The sequence below is a fragment of the Oncorhynchus clarkii genome, chromosome 4, assembly GCF_045791955.1.
Source record: "Oncorhynchus clarkii lewisi isolate Uvic-CL-2024 chromosome 4, UVic_Ocla_1.0, whole genome shotgun sequence".
Classification (NCBI taxonomy): Eukaryota; Metazoa; Chordata; class Actinopteri; order Salmoniformes; family Salmonidae; genus Oncorhynchus; species Oncorhynchus clarkii.
In genome coordinates this window covers 29,281,686-29,301,195 of record NC_092150.1, presented here as the reverse complement: position 1 = coordinate 29,301,195, position 19,510 = coordinate 29,281,686, and the positions used below count along the sequence as shown (strand labels likewise).

The 19,510-nt window shown below is 44.0% G+C and overlaps 1 protein-coding gene across 1 annotated transcript in view; it reads left to right on the top strand.

Annotated features, from left to right (window-relative positions):
* Positions 1-4,146: 4,146 nt before the first annotated feature.
* The window catches only part of LOC139406698 (ligand of numb-protein X 1), a 76,041-nt gene continuing 60,677 nt past the window's right edge, over positions 4,147-19,510 (top strand). Inside the window, exons 1-2 of the mRNA XM_071149617.1 lie at positions 4,147-4,276; positions 13,231-13,749. Of these exons, the coding sequence (XP_071005718.1) occupies positions 4,236-4,276; positions 13,231-13,749 (560 nt within the window). The 5' untranslated portion in view covers positions 4,147-4,235. The remainder of the gene's footprint in view (positions 4,277-13,230; positions 13,750-19,510) is intronic.

The following is a 19,510-nucleotide window of genomic DNA, read 5'->3' as shown; positions in this document are numbered from 1 at the left end:
AAAATAAATGATCTAATGACTCTGTCTCTTCGCAGAGTGGTTGCTAACTAAAAACAGACAGACTGCGAAACAACACAATCCAAGAGCGGACAGCATTGATGAAGAGATCCAATCTAAACTCCCAAAGGGCACATTTTTGTCCGTGTTTACTTTTACCCTACTAGGTACACAGATTGGGAAAACTATTTACAGCAATTACCTGGTGAAGAGATGCTGTGGGGAGGTTAGGGGTTAGTGGTTAGTGGTTAGGGGCTAATTGTGCCAATAGGAAACTAAGGATGATTACTTTAGGTAGTCACATAGTCTTGCAACAAGTGCTGTGAGTTATTTAAACCCTTTCCTGCAGTAAAATGACCAAATCGCCCTCTAGTGGCCTCATGGGTGGAATGTTATTCATGTTTTTTACAACTAATAACGTTGTATTTCATGCAGAAGATCCAGTGTTTCAATGTCAAACGGTGTGGTTATATTTCAGTCTTCTGTGAAGCATATAAAGTGTAATATTGGGATGCAAACTCAAGATGGAATACATTTCAACTCTTTATCTGACATTGTACCTGTGCCTTCTTTTTCTGAAACACATAACCATGTGTGTGAGGTGTATACTTTTGTTTCAAAGAAGATTTGTTTAAGACTACAAAGAAACACTCTGTGTGACCCTGATTTAGCCCACTGCATTAAAAGGTTTTGATGATCTCTGAAAGTCAGGTCTTTGTTTTAACTCCTCCCAGGGGAGCAATTGACTCCTGTTGACTACAAGAGGAAGGAGTCTGCTCTATTGGCCCTACACCACCTTTTCCACTGCAGCATCCAATCTCCCATCCAGGTGTTACTGACCAGGCCCCGCAAAAATGCTTTGCTTCAGGGTAAAGCCAGCAGAAGGTTGCAGGGAGATATAGCAGAGAAATTATCATATTGAAACACATGCACAGATGGCAGCTCATTTAAACACAGAGACACTTACACAATCAAATGTGATGTATAGATGCCATTCTCAAATTCCCGTGAATTGGTTTTGGTCATTAAACTCCACTCAATGGCTGAATCTGTTATGTAAAGGACCTGGAAATCTGCATAAACACTTAGAAGTTATTTGATGCTTTAAACAGATGCACTTGTGGAGTTTCTGCTGCGATTTTGCATGGTGACAAGATTACTGTGAGGTTGCACAAGGGGTCACGATGGTTGCGTGCCACATCTATTTTGATGTTGCCTGCGCGCCTGCTTGTGTGAGTGTGTGTGTGCGTACGGTTATGGGTAGTGCTGCACCTAGTAACCTTTCTCTGATCTATAAAGCACTGTGTGTGTGTGTGTGTGTGTGTGTGTGTGTGTGTGTGTGTGTGTGTGTGTGTGTGTGTGTGTGTGTGTGTGTGTGTGTGTGTGTGTGTGCGTGTGTGTGTTCTTGAATACGGTCATCTCTGAAGATTTCCCTTGTTTTGGTCTGTTTTGATGGGGGACGATTTTTGATGGATTTAGAGGCTGCAGTAAATAAAATTTGGTTTCTGTACCATTTCTGTCCTACTTATTTGGCACCATATTACTTACTGGTGCTTTGTGGCATGATAACCCTACAACCCTACAATAACACGCCAGAGGTGTGGACTCGAGTCACATGACTTGGACTCGAGTCAGACTCGAGTCACAAATATGACGACTTGCAACTCGACTTTGAATTTAACACCAATGACTCGTGGCATAACTTGGACTTGAGACTTATGACTCAACCTGACTTGATACCCTCCCCAAGCCCAAATATTAAAATGATGCTATTAAAAAAGTGTGCAGCACATCAACTCTTCATTTAACGGATTACAGTTTGAATCGGACAGCAGCCAATCAAATTGTGCCAGCTGAGAAAAAGTTGTGCGTGGCAGTGCAGAGAGAACGTCGGCGGGTGAATTCAGATGGAGCCCTTGGAAAGATGATACTCAAAATTATTATTTCCGGATATAAAGACGACGATGTATCAACAAAAAACAGATTACAACTTGCAAAGCATGTGGGAAGAAAACGACAGACGGAGGCGCAACAATTTCCAACTTTGTTCGACATTTGAAGCTGCACAAAAATCGGTAAGTCGTGGCTACAACTGGCTAGGCAGTTGGTAGCCTAAATCCTGCCTGATGTTACTGCTGTTCCTAAAACCATTGACATAGGTTAGCCTACTGTAACCACACAGAGTGTGTGTGTGTGTGTGTGTGTGTGTGTGTGTGTGTGTGTGTGTGTGTGTGTGTGTGTGTGTGTGTGTGTGTGTGTGTGTGTGTGTGTGTGTGTGTGTGTGTGTGTGTGTGTGTGTGTGTGTGTGTTGGGCGGTTGGGTGATTGTGTACAAGCCTACATCGCCCGATTGCGATCCTCAATAGTCTTTCTCATGGCTACGCATGTATTTCCATGGAAATATAATATATGTTTATTTGGAAAGTAATAAATATATAGATGTTTTTTAAAGCATTCATGGTTTGCTTAAATGTAATATACTAACTACTACTGTTGTTAAAAAATATGAAATGGCATTACATTTGGTGAAGAGCACATTATTACTTGCTTAGGACTCGAAACTCAAAGTTTAGGACTTGAGACTTGACTTGATACTTGACGGTCTTGACTTGAGACTTGACTCGGACTTGCCTGTCTTGACTTGGGACTTGAGTGCTAAGACTTGAGACTTACTTAGTCCCACTTGTATAACAATGACTTGGTCCCACCTCTGCTACACACACACACACACACACACACACACACACACACACACACACACACACACACACACACACAGATAGATGTACACAGGTCATTTTTTAAAGCACAAACATGCTTACTTTTATTTAATCACACACCCACTTCCATTAACGTAAGGGACTCCAGAACGGGGAAGCTGCCAAAAAATACTGACTGCAAATTGTGTGACTAAAGGATAAACTTTTGCCTGTCCAATGCTAGCCCTATTCCAAATGCTGTAATAAAAGAAAACATTGACTGGCTAGAACATACAATAGAAGTGAGTGGGGTTTTAATTATCCAAGGGCTAGCAACTAAAGAGCCTTCAGCAATCTCAGTCAATTATCAGATGTGTCATACTCTGACTCATGATTAAATACATCATTAAGTCTCAAGTCTCTGTCAGTCTGTCTCACTGTAACACCTGTATGTGGCTCATGTTCTGGGTTTACAGAGAAAACTGTGATGTAGGCTATGCACGAAAACCACAACAGAAACTTAGGATAGCAGTTGTTTTTTACACTCTGACACACATAGACAGGTCATTTTGTGGGTTGAAAGAAGGAACTATTGTCAGAAAGCAGGAAAACCACAACAAAAACACCGGAAGCTGTCCAACCCCCTTGTGTAATATCTGTATTCATTTGCGTTGCACACACACCTCAACACACACTGAAGTATTGTTGTCTAAGCCTTAGCCGTATGCAGTCTGTCTCTGGTTAGCATAGCTGCCATTGTGTTATTTGCTTCAGATTATGAGGTGATGATTTGCCTTGTTCAGGAACATGCTAGAACAGTGCCTCTGTAGTACAGTAGTGGCCATGTGACTCCAAGAACAGGATTTTGTTATGGTTAGTCTAGTGTGTGTTATTTCATGTTGTGTGTAGGTGATATGGAGCCCTGTCCGAGCCTGCCCAGCACAGATTTAAGAGCTGGAATTAATCTGTAATATCCCTCATTATCTGACAATAAACAAAATATTTCTCATCTTGGTTGTGCGTTAAGTTTTATTTCCCCCCTTGCTCCCCCACCCTCCTCTTTCCCCTAGTCTCTCACATCCTCCCTCCCTTCCTCCCAGAGCAGGTTTGGCCACTTCTCTGTTTACCTCTGTTCTGGCCCTGCCCGTCTCTGCCACTTCCTGGTCACCTGGACCAGCTTCCTGACGTGAGCAGCAGGCTCTGGGTCATCACAGCACACCCAAAACTCTCTGACTCTGTTCTGTCCTGTTCTCTTTCCCAGAATTCTCACAGGACGGGCAGCCAGCTAACATTTCCGGCTAAACTCCACCAGCCAATCAACAGACGCTGTGACCGGGGCAAAGTCCTTTGTCAGTTCACCTACCTACTCTCTTTCTCCCTCCTTCCCCTCTCCCTCTGTAGCTCTCTGACAGGTCTAGAGTTACACCCTATTTCCTGAGTATTACCTGTCCAGGTGAAGCTGCTTTGCCTGAAGTGAACATCGCTCTGTGAGTCCTGCAAGCTCTTGTCCCTGTAGTCGGAACTGTACCGACTGTACTGGATGTTGTATCACTGTTACTTGCTAAAGTTTGACTTGCTACAGTAAGTAGGAGTAGTCTACTTGACAGTTTGTCTATTGTCTCATACGTCTCTGTCTGTGTACTTTCAAGAGATTCATTTGAATGCTTGCATTGCGAGTTTGTGTCTGTGTGAGTGGATGTCAGACATGTTCTCTCCCTATGTTTTGCCTGTGTCTGTAAGTGTCTGTAAAGTAACTTGTCCATTCTATCTGTGATCAGTGACCTGAACGTCTGATTGAGAGTAACTATGTGCTGATCCAGACAGACTCTGAGCCGTTAGAGCCACTCCAAAGAGCTCCATGGCTGCCTGCTCCTCTGCCCTGCCCTGAGCTCTGTTGTCCAAGTCTGGGCAGTCAGATTTAGAGGTCTGGCTCAGAGAGAGAGAGAGAGACTCAGCACCAGATCTGTGGAGATTTCTAATAGACACTCAGATCATAGAGATAGGATAGACAGAACTTTGATGGACAGGGTGTAGATGTTTTATATTTGTATTTGATATATTTCTATATCTGGGAAGCCTCTTTGCTCGTATCTAAGTTCTTAGTTTACGGGTGCTTTTAAAAGTAGTTGTACATGTAGTAGGCTTGAGTTCCTTAGATCTCGACCACCTGGGTAGATAAGGATGAACTGACTACTTATGAAGACTTTAATTCCAAAATGTTATATCAGCCAGTTTTTCACATTTTTTGCATTTTTCATCAGAAAATGATTGTTTATGGGTGTTTAAAATATTGCTGTTTAATTAACAGATTTCAGATGTGTATGAATATGCGTATTTTTGATTGTTTTGCAAAACACATCCATTGTTTACCTGCAATGGAATGTTCGCATCTTGTATATTTGACTGAGATATGTGGTTGTCTCACCTAGATATCTTAAGATAAATGCATTTAATACAAGTCGCTCTGGAAAAGAGAATCTGCTAAATGACTAAAATGTGAAATGTAAAGGTTTTACATACAGATCTCATATTACTGTATTGAATTATTTTTGTGAATAATTTTTTTAAATATTGATGTCACAAATGTATAATTTGTACACTTATTTATAAATAATTTAGTTATTTGTTACATTTAACTATGTAAAACCTAGCTGTACTACTTACTTATAAAGAATGTAGTTATTTCTTACATTTGACTATGTAAAACCTAGCTGTACTACTTATTTATAAAGAATGTAGTTATTTCTTACATTTAACTATGTAAAACCTAGCTGTACTACTTATTTATAAAGAATGTAGTTATTTCTTACATTTGACTATGTAAAACCTAGCTGTACTACGTATTTCTCAGAGTTAGGCGGATACAGTATGTAGCATTCTGCTTAAAACATGATTATTGGTCTCTCTGAAATGAAACCATCAAGTGATAGATTTTAAACAAATACATGTCTGTCATTGAAAAACCCAATGCCATGATTAGATAGTGAAAAAACACGCCAATCTCTTTCATAATTTCTTTAAACAACAAAAGCTAATTTACCAACATTTCTGAAAATTGATATATAGCGTTTTTGGAATGAAATCTTATGTACACATATTTAACACATATTATGTTGCATAGGCTAACCTACATCCTTCATGGACCAAATGTAGGTCTCATCCTATCCATTACAAGTGTCAAGTACTTTGCCTGTGTTGTGTACATACACTCGATATTTGTGTGCATACACTTCATATGTGTACACACTTCAAACCAAACCATTTGTATAGTATGGGTTTCTGTGTTCATTGTATCTTGTGCTCAGTACAAATACATTTGATCTCATCCTGTGTATTATCGTATTCCCATTTTCTCTGTGCAGTCGTTATGAGTAGTCTCCTTCTGTGTCCCTTAACCTCAACATGTCATGATTATCTGCAGTGTGACACATTAATTATTCATTTGGTTCTTATTATTCATCAGCTTTATAATCACCAGGGGCCTCATTTATAAATGCTGCATAAGCAGCAATATACCCCAAAAACATGCGTGCGCCAGTTATTTGGCGTGAGAATGTCCTCCACGCAAACTTTAGACCTGAAGTAAGCACATTTTTGTAGTTGTATCGTATTGCAAACAGGCAAGTAAGTATCTATGATATGATATGATGATAAGCCTATAAAAAAAAGATAAATAATAATAAAAACATTTGTCTTTAGTGAGAAAAGCAAAAATCGATGTGTTTTATTTTTGGAATCTAAAATAATTATACATCGGAATCTATTTCCTATTTATTTTGTTTTCATAACCATTGCAGAATAATTCCTCACCTTTTCTGGCTGTTATGGGTTCATATTCCAGAAGTAGCCATACAACGAATTACCATGCGCGTGTCTCGTTTAATTTAGCCTACGAGCCTAGTAAATAGATAGGTTATGCATTCAACTTTTGCTGTATGCAATCCCATAGGCAGTGCGGTTTATAATGTTGAATTTAACCGGTGAACAGACAGTTGACATTTTACATTGACGTAGTTCTGTGTTGGCTATGCTGCCACTGTAGCCTAAGTCTAAAATCAAATCAAGATCTATTTATACAGCACATTTCAGACATGGAATGCAACGCAATGTGCTTTACCGGAAAAAAATAAAATAAAAACAGAAACATAAGAGGATAAACAACAAAAGAATAGCAATAAAAACTGAATGACTAAAAAGCACCCTGAGGAATATCAAAGCTAAAAAGGTGTGTTTTAAGATATCTTTCAAAAATGTCTTCTCTGGCAGGCTATTCCAGAGACTGGGGGCATAATAACTTAAGGCTGCCTCTCCATGCCTCTTGGTCCTAGGCATTGTGATAGTTAAAAGGCCAGTGCCAGAGGACCTGAGGGACCTACTGGGTACATAACTTAAAAGCATGTCTGACATGTATTGGGGTGCACAATCGTGGATTGATAAAAAAAAAAATTGAACAATCTTAAAATTAATTCTAAATTAATTATAAAACTCACAGTGTAGAGAACTTAAAACCGATGTAATGTGTGGTCTCTGTCTAGTCTTGGTCAGTACCCATGCTGAAGTATTTTGTATGTTTTGCAGTTGACCAATGGCATTCTTGGGTAGACCAGACAGGAGAGCATTACAGAAGTCAAGTCTGCTTGTAATAGAAGCATGGATGAGTCTCTCTGTACTAGCCTGAGAGAGAAACGGCCACACCTTGGCAATGTTCCTCAGGCAGCAAAAAGCTATTTTGGTCACATTCCTAATGTATGATCCAAAATTGAGTTCAGAATCTAAAATAATTCCCAGGTTTTATACTTGGTATTTTATCTTTATTGCCAGTGAATTCAAATGTGCATCCAGATTCTCTCTCTTTGCTTTGGCTCCAACATTAACAATCCTTGGATATCCTGCAACAATTGGCTGTTAAAAAAAATTGTATTCATGGAAATTCACTACAAAGCTGTTTAGCTGGAGGAAGTTGTGAGCCATCCAAGTATTTAAATCACTAATACAGTCTAATAATGTATCCGTGTAGCTAAAATCTTCTGGTGACACAGAAATGAAAATATGTGTATCGTCTGCATAGCAGTGAAAATCCATGCTGTGTTTTCTGATAATGCTGCCAAGGGGTAGCACAAATAAATTGAACAGTACTGGACCCTAAATAGAACCTTGTGGAATGCCACGTGATATGTATTTCTATGGGTTATGTTTACCAAGGGTGACAAAAAAACTCTTAACCAGTCAAATAGATCCTAAACCTATTTAGAACAGGACTGGAGAGGCCAACCCTAGTACTGTAATTCAGAATTCGTGGGCATTCCAGCATGTTTAGGTTGGGGAAAAGTCAATGCAAAATTGAATTCAAACATTGTGCGCCGACGGCTCCAAAACAATTTGCCTTATTTTTTATTTTAGAAACTGTCACAGTCATTTGCCAAATACAGCAGAAGATGAAAAAAAAATTCAACACCTCCGAAAAACATTTGATAAAATATGCCATTGCTCTTTCTTTTAGAAACTGCCCTGGCCTAATTACAATAGTTCCAAATTAGTTCCAGGTCTGATTGATAACGGGAAACATGTGTATGTATGGCATGCGCCGAGTTTATGTGTTAAATTTACGCAACGGTTATAAATGAGGTCCCGGGTTCCTGCTCTGAGCATGTGTGTTTTGAGGAGAAACATGGGTCTGTGGAATCTTTTACCTCTGAACTGCTGTGCCTGCCCCTCCCTTTCAGACAACACACTGAGCCTGCAGGCCTGCTGTGTGGACCTGCATGTGCTAGGGAGAACATACCATACCCTACCTATGTGCACTGGTAACTCCCAGGCATACTTTAGTTGAAAAGGTAAACCGTAAATGGAACCTTCATTATGATCACTGTAGCATCCATATTGTGTTAATGCGGTGCTATTTCACATGACATACACCATGTCAAATGATACTCTGACCCCCGCATGTGCTCTATGTGCCTACTGTTTGTTTCAGGGTGGGTGTGGGACAGGACGTGTTTGTGACGGAACTTTAATTTGTGTGCTTTTGAAAGGTTTGGATTTGTCAGGTCAGTCCAGGGTCTTCGTTTACATTATTATAGGAGCATGGGAGCATGGGACACATGGGAGCTACGCACTAGTATACGGCAGACATTAAAATGCTGACACAAACACACTCACCTTGTTCAAAGAGTTGTTTTTCAACCAGGGCCGTAAGGGAATGAGCTGAGTCGGCATTGGGTTGGATGATTATTAGCTAATCAACTCGCAGTGTGTCACAGGATCATTGGACAAACACAGTAACCAACATGTCTATGAGAGAGTATCTGTGCACTGTATGAATGTCTGTGTAATGTGCCTTGTGTGTGAGCCGTTCTTATCCATGAGCCATTAAATGGGGATTTTGTCTCCTATGAGCGGTTCCGGCCTCTGTCCACATTTACTGTTTTTTCCTTACAACTGCAAAAATAGTAAAATATCACACAGCGTGACCTAAAGTATGTGGATACCTGCTTGTCGAGCGTCTCTTTCTAAAATCATGGGCATTAATGTGGAGCCTGTCCCCCCCTTTGCTGCTATAACAGCCTCCACTCTTCTGGGAAGCCTTTCCAATAGATGTTGGAACATTGCTGACTTGCTTCCATTCATCCACAAGAGCTTTAGTGAGGTTGGGCACTTCCAATTCATTCCTAAGGTGTTCAATGGGGTTGAGGTCAGGAATCTGTGCAGATCAGTCCTTCCACACCGATCTCGACAAACCATTACAGTATGGACCTCGCTTTGTGCACGGGGCAATGTCATGCTGAAACAGGAAAGGGCATTCCCCAAACGGATGCACAAAGTTGGAAGCACAGAATCATCTAGAATGTCACTGTATGCTGTAGCATTAAGATTTCTCTTCACTGGAACTAAGGGGCCTAGCCCAAACCATGAAAAACAGCCCAGAACATTATTCCTCCTCCACCATACTTTACAGTTGGCACTATGCATTGGGGCAGGTAGCGTTTTCCTGGGATCTGCCAAAACCAGATTTGTCTGCCAGATGGTGAAGCGTGATTCATCACTCCAAAGAATGCGTTTCCACTGCACCAGAGTCCAATGTTGGTGAGCTTTACACCACTCCAGCCGATGCTTGGCATTTTGCATGGTGATCTTAGGCTTGTGTGCGGATGCTCGGCCATGGAAACCCATTTCATGAAGCTCCCGACCAACCGTTCCTGTGCTGACGCTGCTTCCAGAGGCAGTTTGGAACTCAGTAGTGAGTGTTGCAACAGAGGACAGATTAAAATGTACGTGCTGCGCGCTTCAGCACTCGGTGGTCCTGTTCTGTGAGCTTGTGTGGCCTACCACTTCGAGGCTGAGCCATTGTTGCTCCTAGACATTTCCACTTCACAATAACAGCATTTACAGTTGACCAGGGCAGCTCTAGCAGGGAAGAAATCCACTCATTTGAAGGGGTGTCCACATACTTTTATATACCGTATATAGTGTATGGACTTAGATGTGAACCCTTTTTTGCCATCATTCATAGCCTTTTCTCCCTGAATGTTGGGCAAAGGTTACCTTGGCAACACAAATACCTTGTCACTTGAAATTGTTTTTTAACACAAACAGCACTTTCTCTTTCATTAAACATGGCGTGAACAAAAGCCAACGGAGAAAGTCCAAACAGACTGATGACTTTATAAGGGCTCTGCTTAATTGATCTTTCTTTTTAATCCTGTAGGCCTGGTAAATGGAAGGTGAGGTTATAAACAGGGCTTTAGCCTGGTCACGTTTCAGCCTGTCATGGCTGTCAGCTGTGTGTCACTCAATGGCTGTATATATGAATGGACAAAGCCATTGATCACGTGACACTTAATTCCTTTGTGAGACTCAATAGAGCACTGAAGCCAAATTAAGTCGGTTAAGATGCAGTTTGAGCAACTCCAGGAAGTGATGTTGCAGGCTAGCTCAGTGCTGCCCCCTCTCATTGCGTAAGTCAAGTTGAAGGCCGACCGGGGTACTGCAGGCTGCCATTAGCAACTCAATTATCCTTATAACTTCTTCTGTGTACGATTATAAAATAAAAGGTTCAAGGACATACATCTGGTGTGTTTTTCTCAAGATGTATTTATTTACCTGAAGATTGACCACGAAGATCACAATTGTTCCATTCACTATAACGGGGATCCTGTATCCTGTTAACAATGCCTGCAGTAGCCTTGAACTTCTGTGGCTTCATTTAGAGGGGGCAAGAATTCTCCCCTGGTTTCACTTTCTTTTCCACAGCAGGTTAGAGCAGGCTGGGTTGGAGCTCCTCAGTGGTGGTTTTGTGAAGCCATGTTGTCACTCAGGATTAACACTAATGAGCTCTGGGAGGTGCTCCCTGGACACAGGTGTGTCCCCTTCAAATCTGTTAGTGAATGGAAGCTTCAGAGATTTTACTGTTATATGACACAACGGATTAATGAGTTTCAGATACAGAGGTCTCTGTGAAAGAGAATAGAAAGAGAGACAAAGACAAAGACAGAGAGACCGAGAGAGAGAGCGAGAGAGAGAGAGACAGAGAGAGAGAGATGTTCAGCTTTAGTGTACACTGATCCCTCCCTCCTTTTGCTCCCTCTGTCCGTCTGTATTGAGATGAAAGCTTCCCCTCCTGAGAGAGAGAGACAGAGACAGAGAGAGAGGGGGAGAGAGTGATAGTGAGAGTGAGAGACAGAGAGAGAGAGAGAGGGAGATGGAGAGGGAGAGGGGGAGAGGGAGAGGGAGAGGGAGTGAGAGACAGAGAGAATAAGAGAGAGAGAGGGAGAGAGAGAGAGCGAGAGAGAGAGAGAGAGAGAGACTGAGAGGGAGTGAGAGAGAGAGAGAGAGAGAGAGAGAGAGAGAGAGAGAGGGAGTGAGAGACAGAGAGAATAAGAGAGAGAGAGGGAGAGAGAGAGAGCGAGAGAGAGAGAGAGACAGAGAGAGAGACTGAGAGGGAGTGAGAGAGAGAGAGAGAGAGAGAGAGAGAGAGAGAGAGAGAGAGAGAGAGAGAGAGAGAGAGAGAGAGAGAGAGGGAGTGAGAGACAGAGAGAGAGAGAGAGAGAGAGAGAGAGAGTGGGAGACAGAGAGAGAGAGAGAGAGAGAGAGAGAGTGGGAGACAGAGAGAGTAAGAGAGAGAGAGTGAGTGTAGCAGGATAATGCAGTCACTTCATCACAGCAGGGAGCTTTAACTTAATTATAGTACTGTTCAGACTGCTGTTATTACCACGGTCCTCCTCCCAGACACACACAGCAAACAAACAGAGCTTTGATGACTGCCATAACTCATAGCTTTCCTCTTAGGCCACTTATGTAAACCAAGGTCTGTGTGTGTGTTCACAACTAGGTGATGCGTATTGCATCCGTGTTTATGTATGAGTGTTTCTGGGTGTTAGTGGGCATGTTTGTTAGTGTACAGTGCATATTGTGCACCATACAGTCATTGGTGTGCATGTGTATATGTGTGTGCGCAGTTACTGAATGCTGTCTGTTACAGTCAGGTGTATCACCTTTGGAAGGCTATTGAACGTGTCATGGAAAATGGCTTAGTACCTTCTGGGTTCCCACCTGACCCCCAACCACACGCAAAAATGGAGAGGTGTGCTATAGGTTAAAGAGGACCCTCACGCCAAGTTCTCACACACTATTGCAAGGTTATCCCTTATACCGCATGGTGTACTTTATGCTGGATTAGTCACTGTACATTACAGTACATGAGCATTGATGCTCAGTGTGTGAAATCTGTGTTCTAATTCTAGGGTTAAAACCCAATAAGGTTAGTGGATTTCAGTCAATGTCATAACATAGTCTATGTATAACATAGTCAGCCAAAGTGATAGCCAATCAGGCGGGACGACCCAAGAGTTGCTCCAGAAAAAGGGGCCATAGGGTTGCCAACAAGATGGCCGTTGCCAGGGTGACGTGGTTCTTGGATGCCAGTCGTCTCTGCCCATCTGTTCAGGGCGGCGTGCCAGGCGAGACCGCCTGACTCGGAGATGACGTCGTGGTTCTGAGCGCTGTCTCATACCGTACATATTATGTCCCACACGGAACACACGTACTGAATGTGAATGCAATGTGTAGCCAGAGAAACAAAGGGGTTCCTTAGTGCTTCGATATCAGTCTTCTCTGCCAGAGGAGAACAGACAAATGAAAAGGAGTGAAAATAGAAGAAAGGACTGCTGGTGTTTTTTATTTAACTCAGCATGTTAGTTAAGAGGAAATTCAGCCTAGGAACAGTTAACTGCCTTGCTCAGGGCAGGACAGAATTTTACATTTGTCAGCTCGGGGACTCGATCTTGCAACCTTCTGGTTACTAATCCAAAGCTCTAACCACTAGGCTACCTGTCTCCCGCTCTCACAGTGGCCGTGATTCCTGCTCTATGTTTCACTGCTGAGGGTATGTCTATGTGTGTGCCTGTCTGTCCGCCTGCTTGTGTGTCTATGCAACACCAAGTTCTGTAGCTCAGCTCAGAGAACGCTGACATTATGAACACTGTCACACCCTTCCAGCTTGATCCAATATCCATGCCTCTCTCTGTCTCTCTGTACAGCACCATACCAAGCCCCCCTTGTCCAAGAGCCCTCTTCATGAGTAGCCAAGGGGAGTTTGATTTGGCTGAGGTGCCTGATGTTGCCATGGTGATGGCGATGGCACCAGCACCCCCACAACAACTCCCATCACCTGCAACGATTGGCTACGGCGGTTTGGAGTCCCCTCCCCCGGAGCTGTGCCAGGCGTGCGGCCAGAGACATCTCCTTGAGGAGAACCATGAGTACCTGTACCGAGACGAGGTGGACGATGACCTCATCTGTCACATCTGTTTGCAGCCGTTTATCAGGCCGCTGGACACGCCCTGCGGACACACCTACTGCCAGGAGTGTCTGACCAGCTTCCTGCTGGAGAGTGACTTCTGCCCCGTGGACCGTACCCATCTCATGCTGCAGAACTGCCGCAAGTCCAGCCTGCTAGTGCACAAGCTACTGGACAAGCTGGCCGTGGCCTGCCCCTTCACTGACCACTGCACTGATGCCCTGCCCCGGGGGGAGATGGAGGGACACATCAAGAACAGGTAGGTCTCGTACCTCCATCATACCCACTATGTACTATAATAACACATTACCCCAACACACCTTAACCCACTGCACTGATGCCCTGCCCCGGGGGGAGATGGAGGGACACATCAAGAACAGGTAGGATAAAAAGTTAGAATCCCAACATGCATGTCACCACTGGAAGACTACCCCTAAACACTTTTACCCACAATCCACTGTAAGAGCAAAGAGTGTTCCACACCCACAGGATGTCTGCAACATAAGTCTCCCTAAACACAGTTAGATATTGCAGGGACAACTGAATGCATTCAAATGAAATGCGTCTTCCGCATTTAACCCAACCCCTTCTGAATCAGAGAGGTGCGGGGGGCTGCCTTAATCAACATCCACGTCTTCAGCACCCGGGGAACAGTGGGTTAACCGCCTTGCTCAGGGGCAGAACGACAGATTTGTCAGCTCAGGGATTCAATCCAGCAACCTTCCAGTTTCTGGCCCACCGCTCTAACCACTAAGCTCCCTGCAGCACCCATAATAACTGCTGCATATCATATTTGTGTTCTGCTTTCCCCATCTGCTGCTCTCTCTCTCTCTCCCTCTCTCTCTCTCTCTCTCTCTCTCTCTCTCTCTCTCTCTCTCTCTCTCTCTCTCTCTCTCTCTCTCCCTCTCTCTCTCTCTCTCTCTCTCTCTCTCTCTCTCTCTCTCTCTCTCTCTCTCTCTCTCTCTCTCTCTCTCTCTCTCTCTCTCTCTCTCTCTCTCTCTCTCTCTCTCTCTCTCTCTCTCTCTGTCTCTCTCTCTCTCTCTCCCTCTCTCTCTCTCTCTCTCTCTCTGTCTCTCTCTCTCTCTCTCTCTCTCTCTCTCTCTCTCTCTCTCTCTCTCTCTCTCTGTCTCTCTCTCTCTCTCTCTCTCCCTCTCTCTCTCTCTCTCTCTCTCTCTCTCTCTCTCTCTCTCTCTCTCCCCCTCTCCCTCTCTCTCTCTCTCTCTCTCTCTCTCTCTCTCTCTCTCTCTCTCTCTCTCCTCTCTCTCTCTCTCTCTCTCTCTCTCTCTCTCTCTCTCTCTCTCTCTCTCTCTCTCTCTCTCTCTCTCTCTCTCTCTCTCTCTCTCTCTCTCTCTCTCTCTCTCTCTCTCTCTCTCTCTCTCTCTCTCTCTCTCTCTCTCTCTCTCTCTCTCTCTCTCTCTCTCTCTCTCTCTCTCTCTCTCTCTCTCTCTGTCTCCCCCAGAGGGGGAGAGCGCACTTCCTCACCCAGGTCCTTTCATCTGAACCAGCCCAGCTCCTCTGTTTATCATTATAGAGTCAGAGGTTTGGCTGCTCATTGTTCAGTGTCTTGGCTCCTCTCTTCATTAGCGCTCGTTAACACTCTGCTAGCCTAGAGGCCCACAGGACAATTATTAAATAACACCCAAACTATACACTGGGACTGTGCAACAATGTGTTTTCCATAAAGTGATAGTTATGCTATCACTATCTCCTGAGCCTGCAATCCCCTTGAAGTTCACCCCCTTTCTCTTCCATTCTCCCCTCCCTCTCCTTCTCCTTCTTCAATCTTCATCCTCTGGTGTCCTGTCACTCACGCCTCCATCCTCCATGTCTACCTCCCCGTCTCGTTCATGATGTGTGAGTGTGATGTGGGTGGGCCAGGGGTCTCTGGGGGCCAGCTCCTCTCTGAGAGGAGTCACGAGGTGTTACAGTATCTATCTGTAGAGGGGAGAGGCTACGCCCTGGGGGAAGAGAAGAGACTCTCTGGCTCATCCAGCCTGATACACCGGCCTCATAAGGTCTTTGGTTTTGTGCTCGTGGTTTGGCACTTTTTTGGGGTTGAGTGTTTGTGGTCCTGTGTTTGAGGTTGTGTTTGCGGTCCAGTAATTGGGGTCCTGTGTTTGAGGTTGTGTTTGCGGTCCAGTAATTGGGGTCCTGTGTTTGAGGTTGTGTTTGCGGTCCAGTAATTGGGGTCCTGTGTTTGAGGTTGTGTTTGCGGTCCAGTAATTGGGGTCCTGTGTTTGAGGTTGTGTTTGCGGTCCAGTAATTGGGGTCCTGTGTTTGAGGTTGTGTTTGCGGTCCAGTAATTGGGGTCCTGTGTTTGAGGTTGTGTTTGCGGTCCAGTAATTGGGGTCATGCGCTTGATGTCATGCAGGGTTGCGTGTTACGTTTATGATGTAGGGTTTATGGTCTTATTTCATTAGGTGTGTTTATGGTCTTATTTCATTAGGTGTGTTTATGGTCTTATTTCATTAGGTGTGTTTATGGTCTTATTTCATTAGGTGTGTTTATGGTCAGGTGTTTATAGCCTGTTTATCTTGCAAATCCTTTTACAGTGAGTTTTCAATATGCATTTATAAAGGGCCTTTCCCAGTGAAAATATGTTAACTATTTGTACTTGGCTTTTTAATGTTGTGTCGTTGCAGTGCTTGTGTTGACGTTCTTGTACTTGTCTGTTCATGTTTTTCGTCAGGTCATTGGGTTGCCTGCGTGTTCAGGCATTTGTGCATTGATTTCTTCCATGCTTGGTGTTTCCGTGCCGGTAGCATGGTGTTTCATGTCTTTCAGTATACGTACATGCTGTTCCTTTGGGGAGTGCTGTCTATGTAATGTGGGATTGGAGGGGGATTTGTCTAAATTCAGATTACCGTGCAAATGTCAAGTAAAGAACTCTGTCAAAGCATGAGATGAACGGGAAATTAACAAATCCCTTTGCATGCCAGTGAGTTTGTGAGTATTGAAGAGATTTAGGTCCTTGTTTTGTGTTCTTACGTGGGAGCATCCCAAATGGCTCACTGTTCCCTATATAGTGTGCTTGACCAGAGCCCTATAAAGGGAATATGGTGCCATTTCAGACACAGCCATGACCCAGTGGACATGAAATAGATTTGGTTCTTGTCTGTCCATATGCATAGACAGTAATAGGAAATGTATGCTTTAATGCATGGATCTATGTGTGTGTGTGTGCTTACGTGCAGGCCTTTGTGTGTGTGTATATGCTGGTGTTGTGTATATGCTGGGGTTGTGTATATGCTGGTGTTGTGTATATGCTGGGGTTGTGTATATGCTGGGGTTGTGTATATGCTGGGGTAGTGTATATGCTGGTGTTGTGTATATGCTGGTGTTGTGTATATGCTGGGGTAGTGTATATGCTGGGGTAGTGTATATGCTGGTGTTGTGTATATGCTGGGGTAGTGTATATGCTGGTGATGTGTATGTGTTAGTGTGATGTAAGTCCACCTGGCTCTGTGCCAGCGGGCTGATCTCTGATCTCTGCAGTGACAGGTGGCCGTTCTGTCCCTGACCTTTCTGACCATGTCACTTCCTGATGTGTGTGTGTGTGTGTGTGTGGGGGGGGGGGGGGGGGGGCAGATGGCAATATTGAGTCGTGTCATTTTACCGTCCAAATACATTGTATGCAGCCGGTAACACATTCTTATCCCTCATGGCCCGGTTCGACATGTTGCATTCAGGCTTCGTAGGCTTCGATTTCCTCCATGATCAGAATTACTGTTTTACCTCAATTAGCCAAAAAATCCCTAGTTTGAAAGCAAATATTTTCCTTGAAGCTGTGCTGCGGCATTTTCCCAAATTCACCCAATTCAAGTTCTCGCCAATTAGCTTCAGCCCCTCACCATTGAGTGACAGAATTTCTCAGCCCCATAGCAAAATGTGTAGAATTTCAGGAAATTAGCTTTAAAACAGCAACAAACAAAAAACTATGCGGCCAAGATGAGCGCCTCTGAAAATGTTGATCACCGACAGCCATTGGCCACGCCCACTGCCACGGCCAACACCTAAGCCCCATTTTGATCCAGGAAAAACCCTGCACTTTACTAACCTCTGCTCTATTGGTTTGTCTAGCCTCAACTAGTCTCCTTCTGGAAGACTGGGATTGAGATCGAAAACTGAAGAGGAATGGAAATAGGCACATATTCTTAATATGTGTGTGTGTGTGTGTATGTGTGTGTGCGTGTGTGTGTGTGTGTGCGTGTGTGTGTGTGTGCGAGCGCGTGTGTTTGTTTTTGAGTGTGTTTGATGACTTATTTGGGCCAGACTGGTTTCTGCTTTCAAACTGCATCCTGTGACAATCCAATTACATTACATTACATTACATTTCCTGCCAGCCCGTGGCCTTGTGTGGTTCACACTGCTCACACCACAGCCCAGAACACACTAAACACACACGCATATATTTACACATTAAATATTCATTGGGATGGGCTATTTACACCAGTTAAGTGCCTTACTCCGGTGCGCCTTAAGACAGGACTTCACTGAGACTACTCCCAAACCACTACTAACCACTAGGAGAGGAGAGGAGAGGAGAGGAGAGGAGAGGAGAGGAGAGGAGGGGAGGGGAGGGGAGGAGAGGAGAGGAGAGGAGAGGAGAGGAGAGGAGAGGAGAGGAGAGGAGAGGAGAGGAGAGGAGAGGAGAGGAGAGGAGAGGAGAGGAGAGGAGAGGAGAGGAAATTAATGGAATGGAGAGGAGAGGAGAGGAGAGGAGAGGAGAGGAGAGGAGAGGAGAGGAGAGGAGAGGAGAGGAGAGGAGAGGAGATTAATGGAATGGAATGTAAAGGAGATGTTAGATACTCTAGAGAGATTATGAAAAAACAAAGATGAAAAGAGTAGAGTGAGAGAGGATAGCTGTAGAGGAGAGAATCAATGTTGGAAAAAGTGGCAATGAAATACTTTGGGAGAGGAATTGAGAGGAGAGAGAGATGGGGCGATGGGAAGCAGATAAATGTGAGACGCTGCAGACTTGAAGTGTTACGTGATATCATGACTGGAGATCAAAGTTCTCTCACCCCCATCAGTCACTCCCTCTGGCTCTCTAATTACTGCTAAAGGAGAGAGGGATGAAAGAGAGGAGGGAGATGAGAGCAATGAAAAGAGAGAACAAGATGTAGAGTGAGAGAGAGAGATCGACTCTGAGTATACAAAACATTAAGAACACCTGCTCTTTCCATGTCATAGACTGACCAGGAAACCCAGATGAAAGCTATGATCCCTTATGATGTCACTTGTTAAATCCACTCCAATCAGTGTAGATGAAGGGAAGGAGACAGGTTAAAGAAGGATTTTCAAGCCTTGAGACAATTGAGAAATGGATTGTGTGTGTCTGCCATTCAGAGAGAGGGTGAATGCAAGACAAAAGATTGAAGTGTCTTTGAAGTGGGTGTGGTAGTAGCTGCCAGGCGCACCAGTTTGTGTCAAGAACTGCAACGCTGCTGGGTTTTTCAGTTTCCCATATGCATTGGAGTCAACATGGGCCAGCATCCCTGTTGAACGCTTGTGACACCTTGTAGAGACCATGCCTCAACGAACTGAAGGTGTTCTGAGGGCGAAAGGGGGTGCAACTCAATGTTAGGAAGGTGTTCCTAATGTTTTGTACACTCACTGTGTGTATTTAGCCCGGTAAACACTCCCAACAAAAACAGTCTGCTAGGACCTGCCCTTATGCTACCTTACGGTGCCCTCATCACTCCCCTTTATTAACCATCCCCTCGTTATCCATACCCTGCCCCAATCTCAAGATATCAAACATGGTCCAGCCTCTCTCATCCCCCTGTCCCAACTCACACACCCCAACAACAATTTCCCTGAATAAATCGATGGGCGTCTGACCACTGGTTTGGTTCAATGAAGAATTATTATAACAGTAAACTCCCCTTTGTAAACTCTCCCACTCTGTCAGTCTGTTTCACTTCATTCAGAAATAACAGGCTTCTCCTGTATCTCTGTAATGAATATTGATTTGGGAGTGTGTTTTTCCTCTCCCCTTCTCGTTTTGTGTTTTTTTC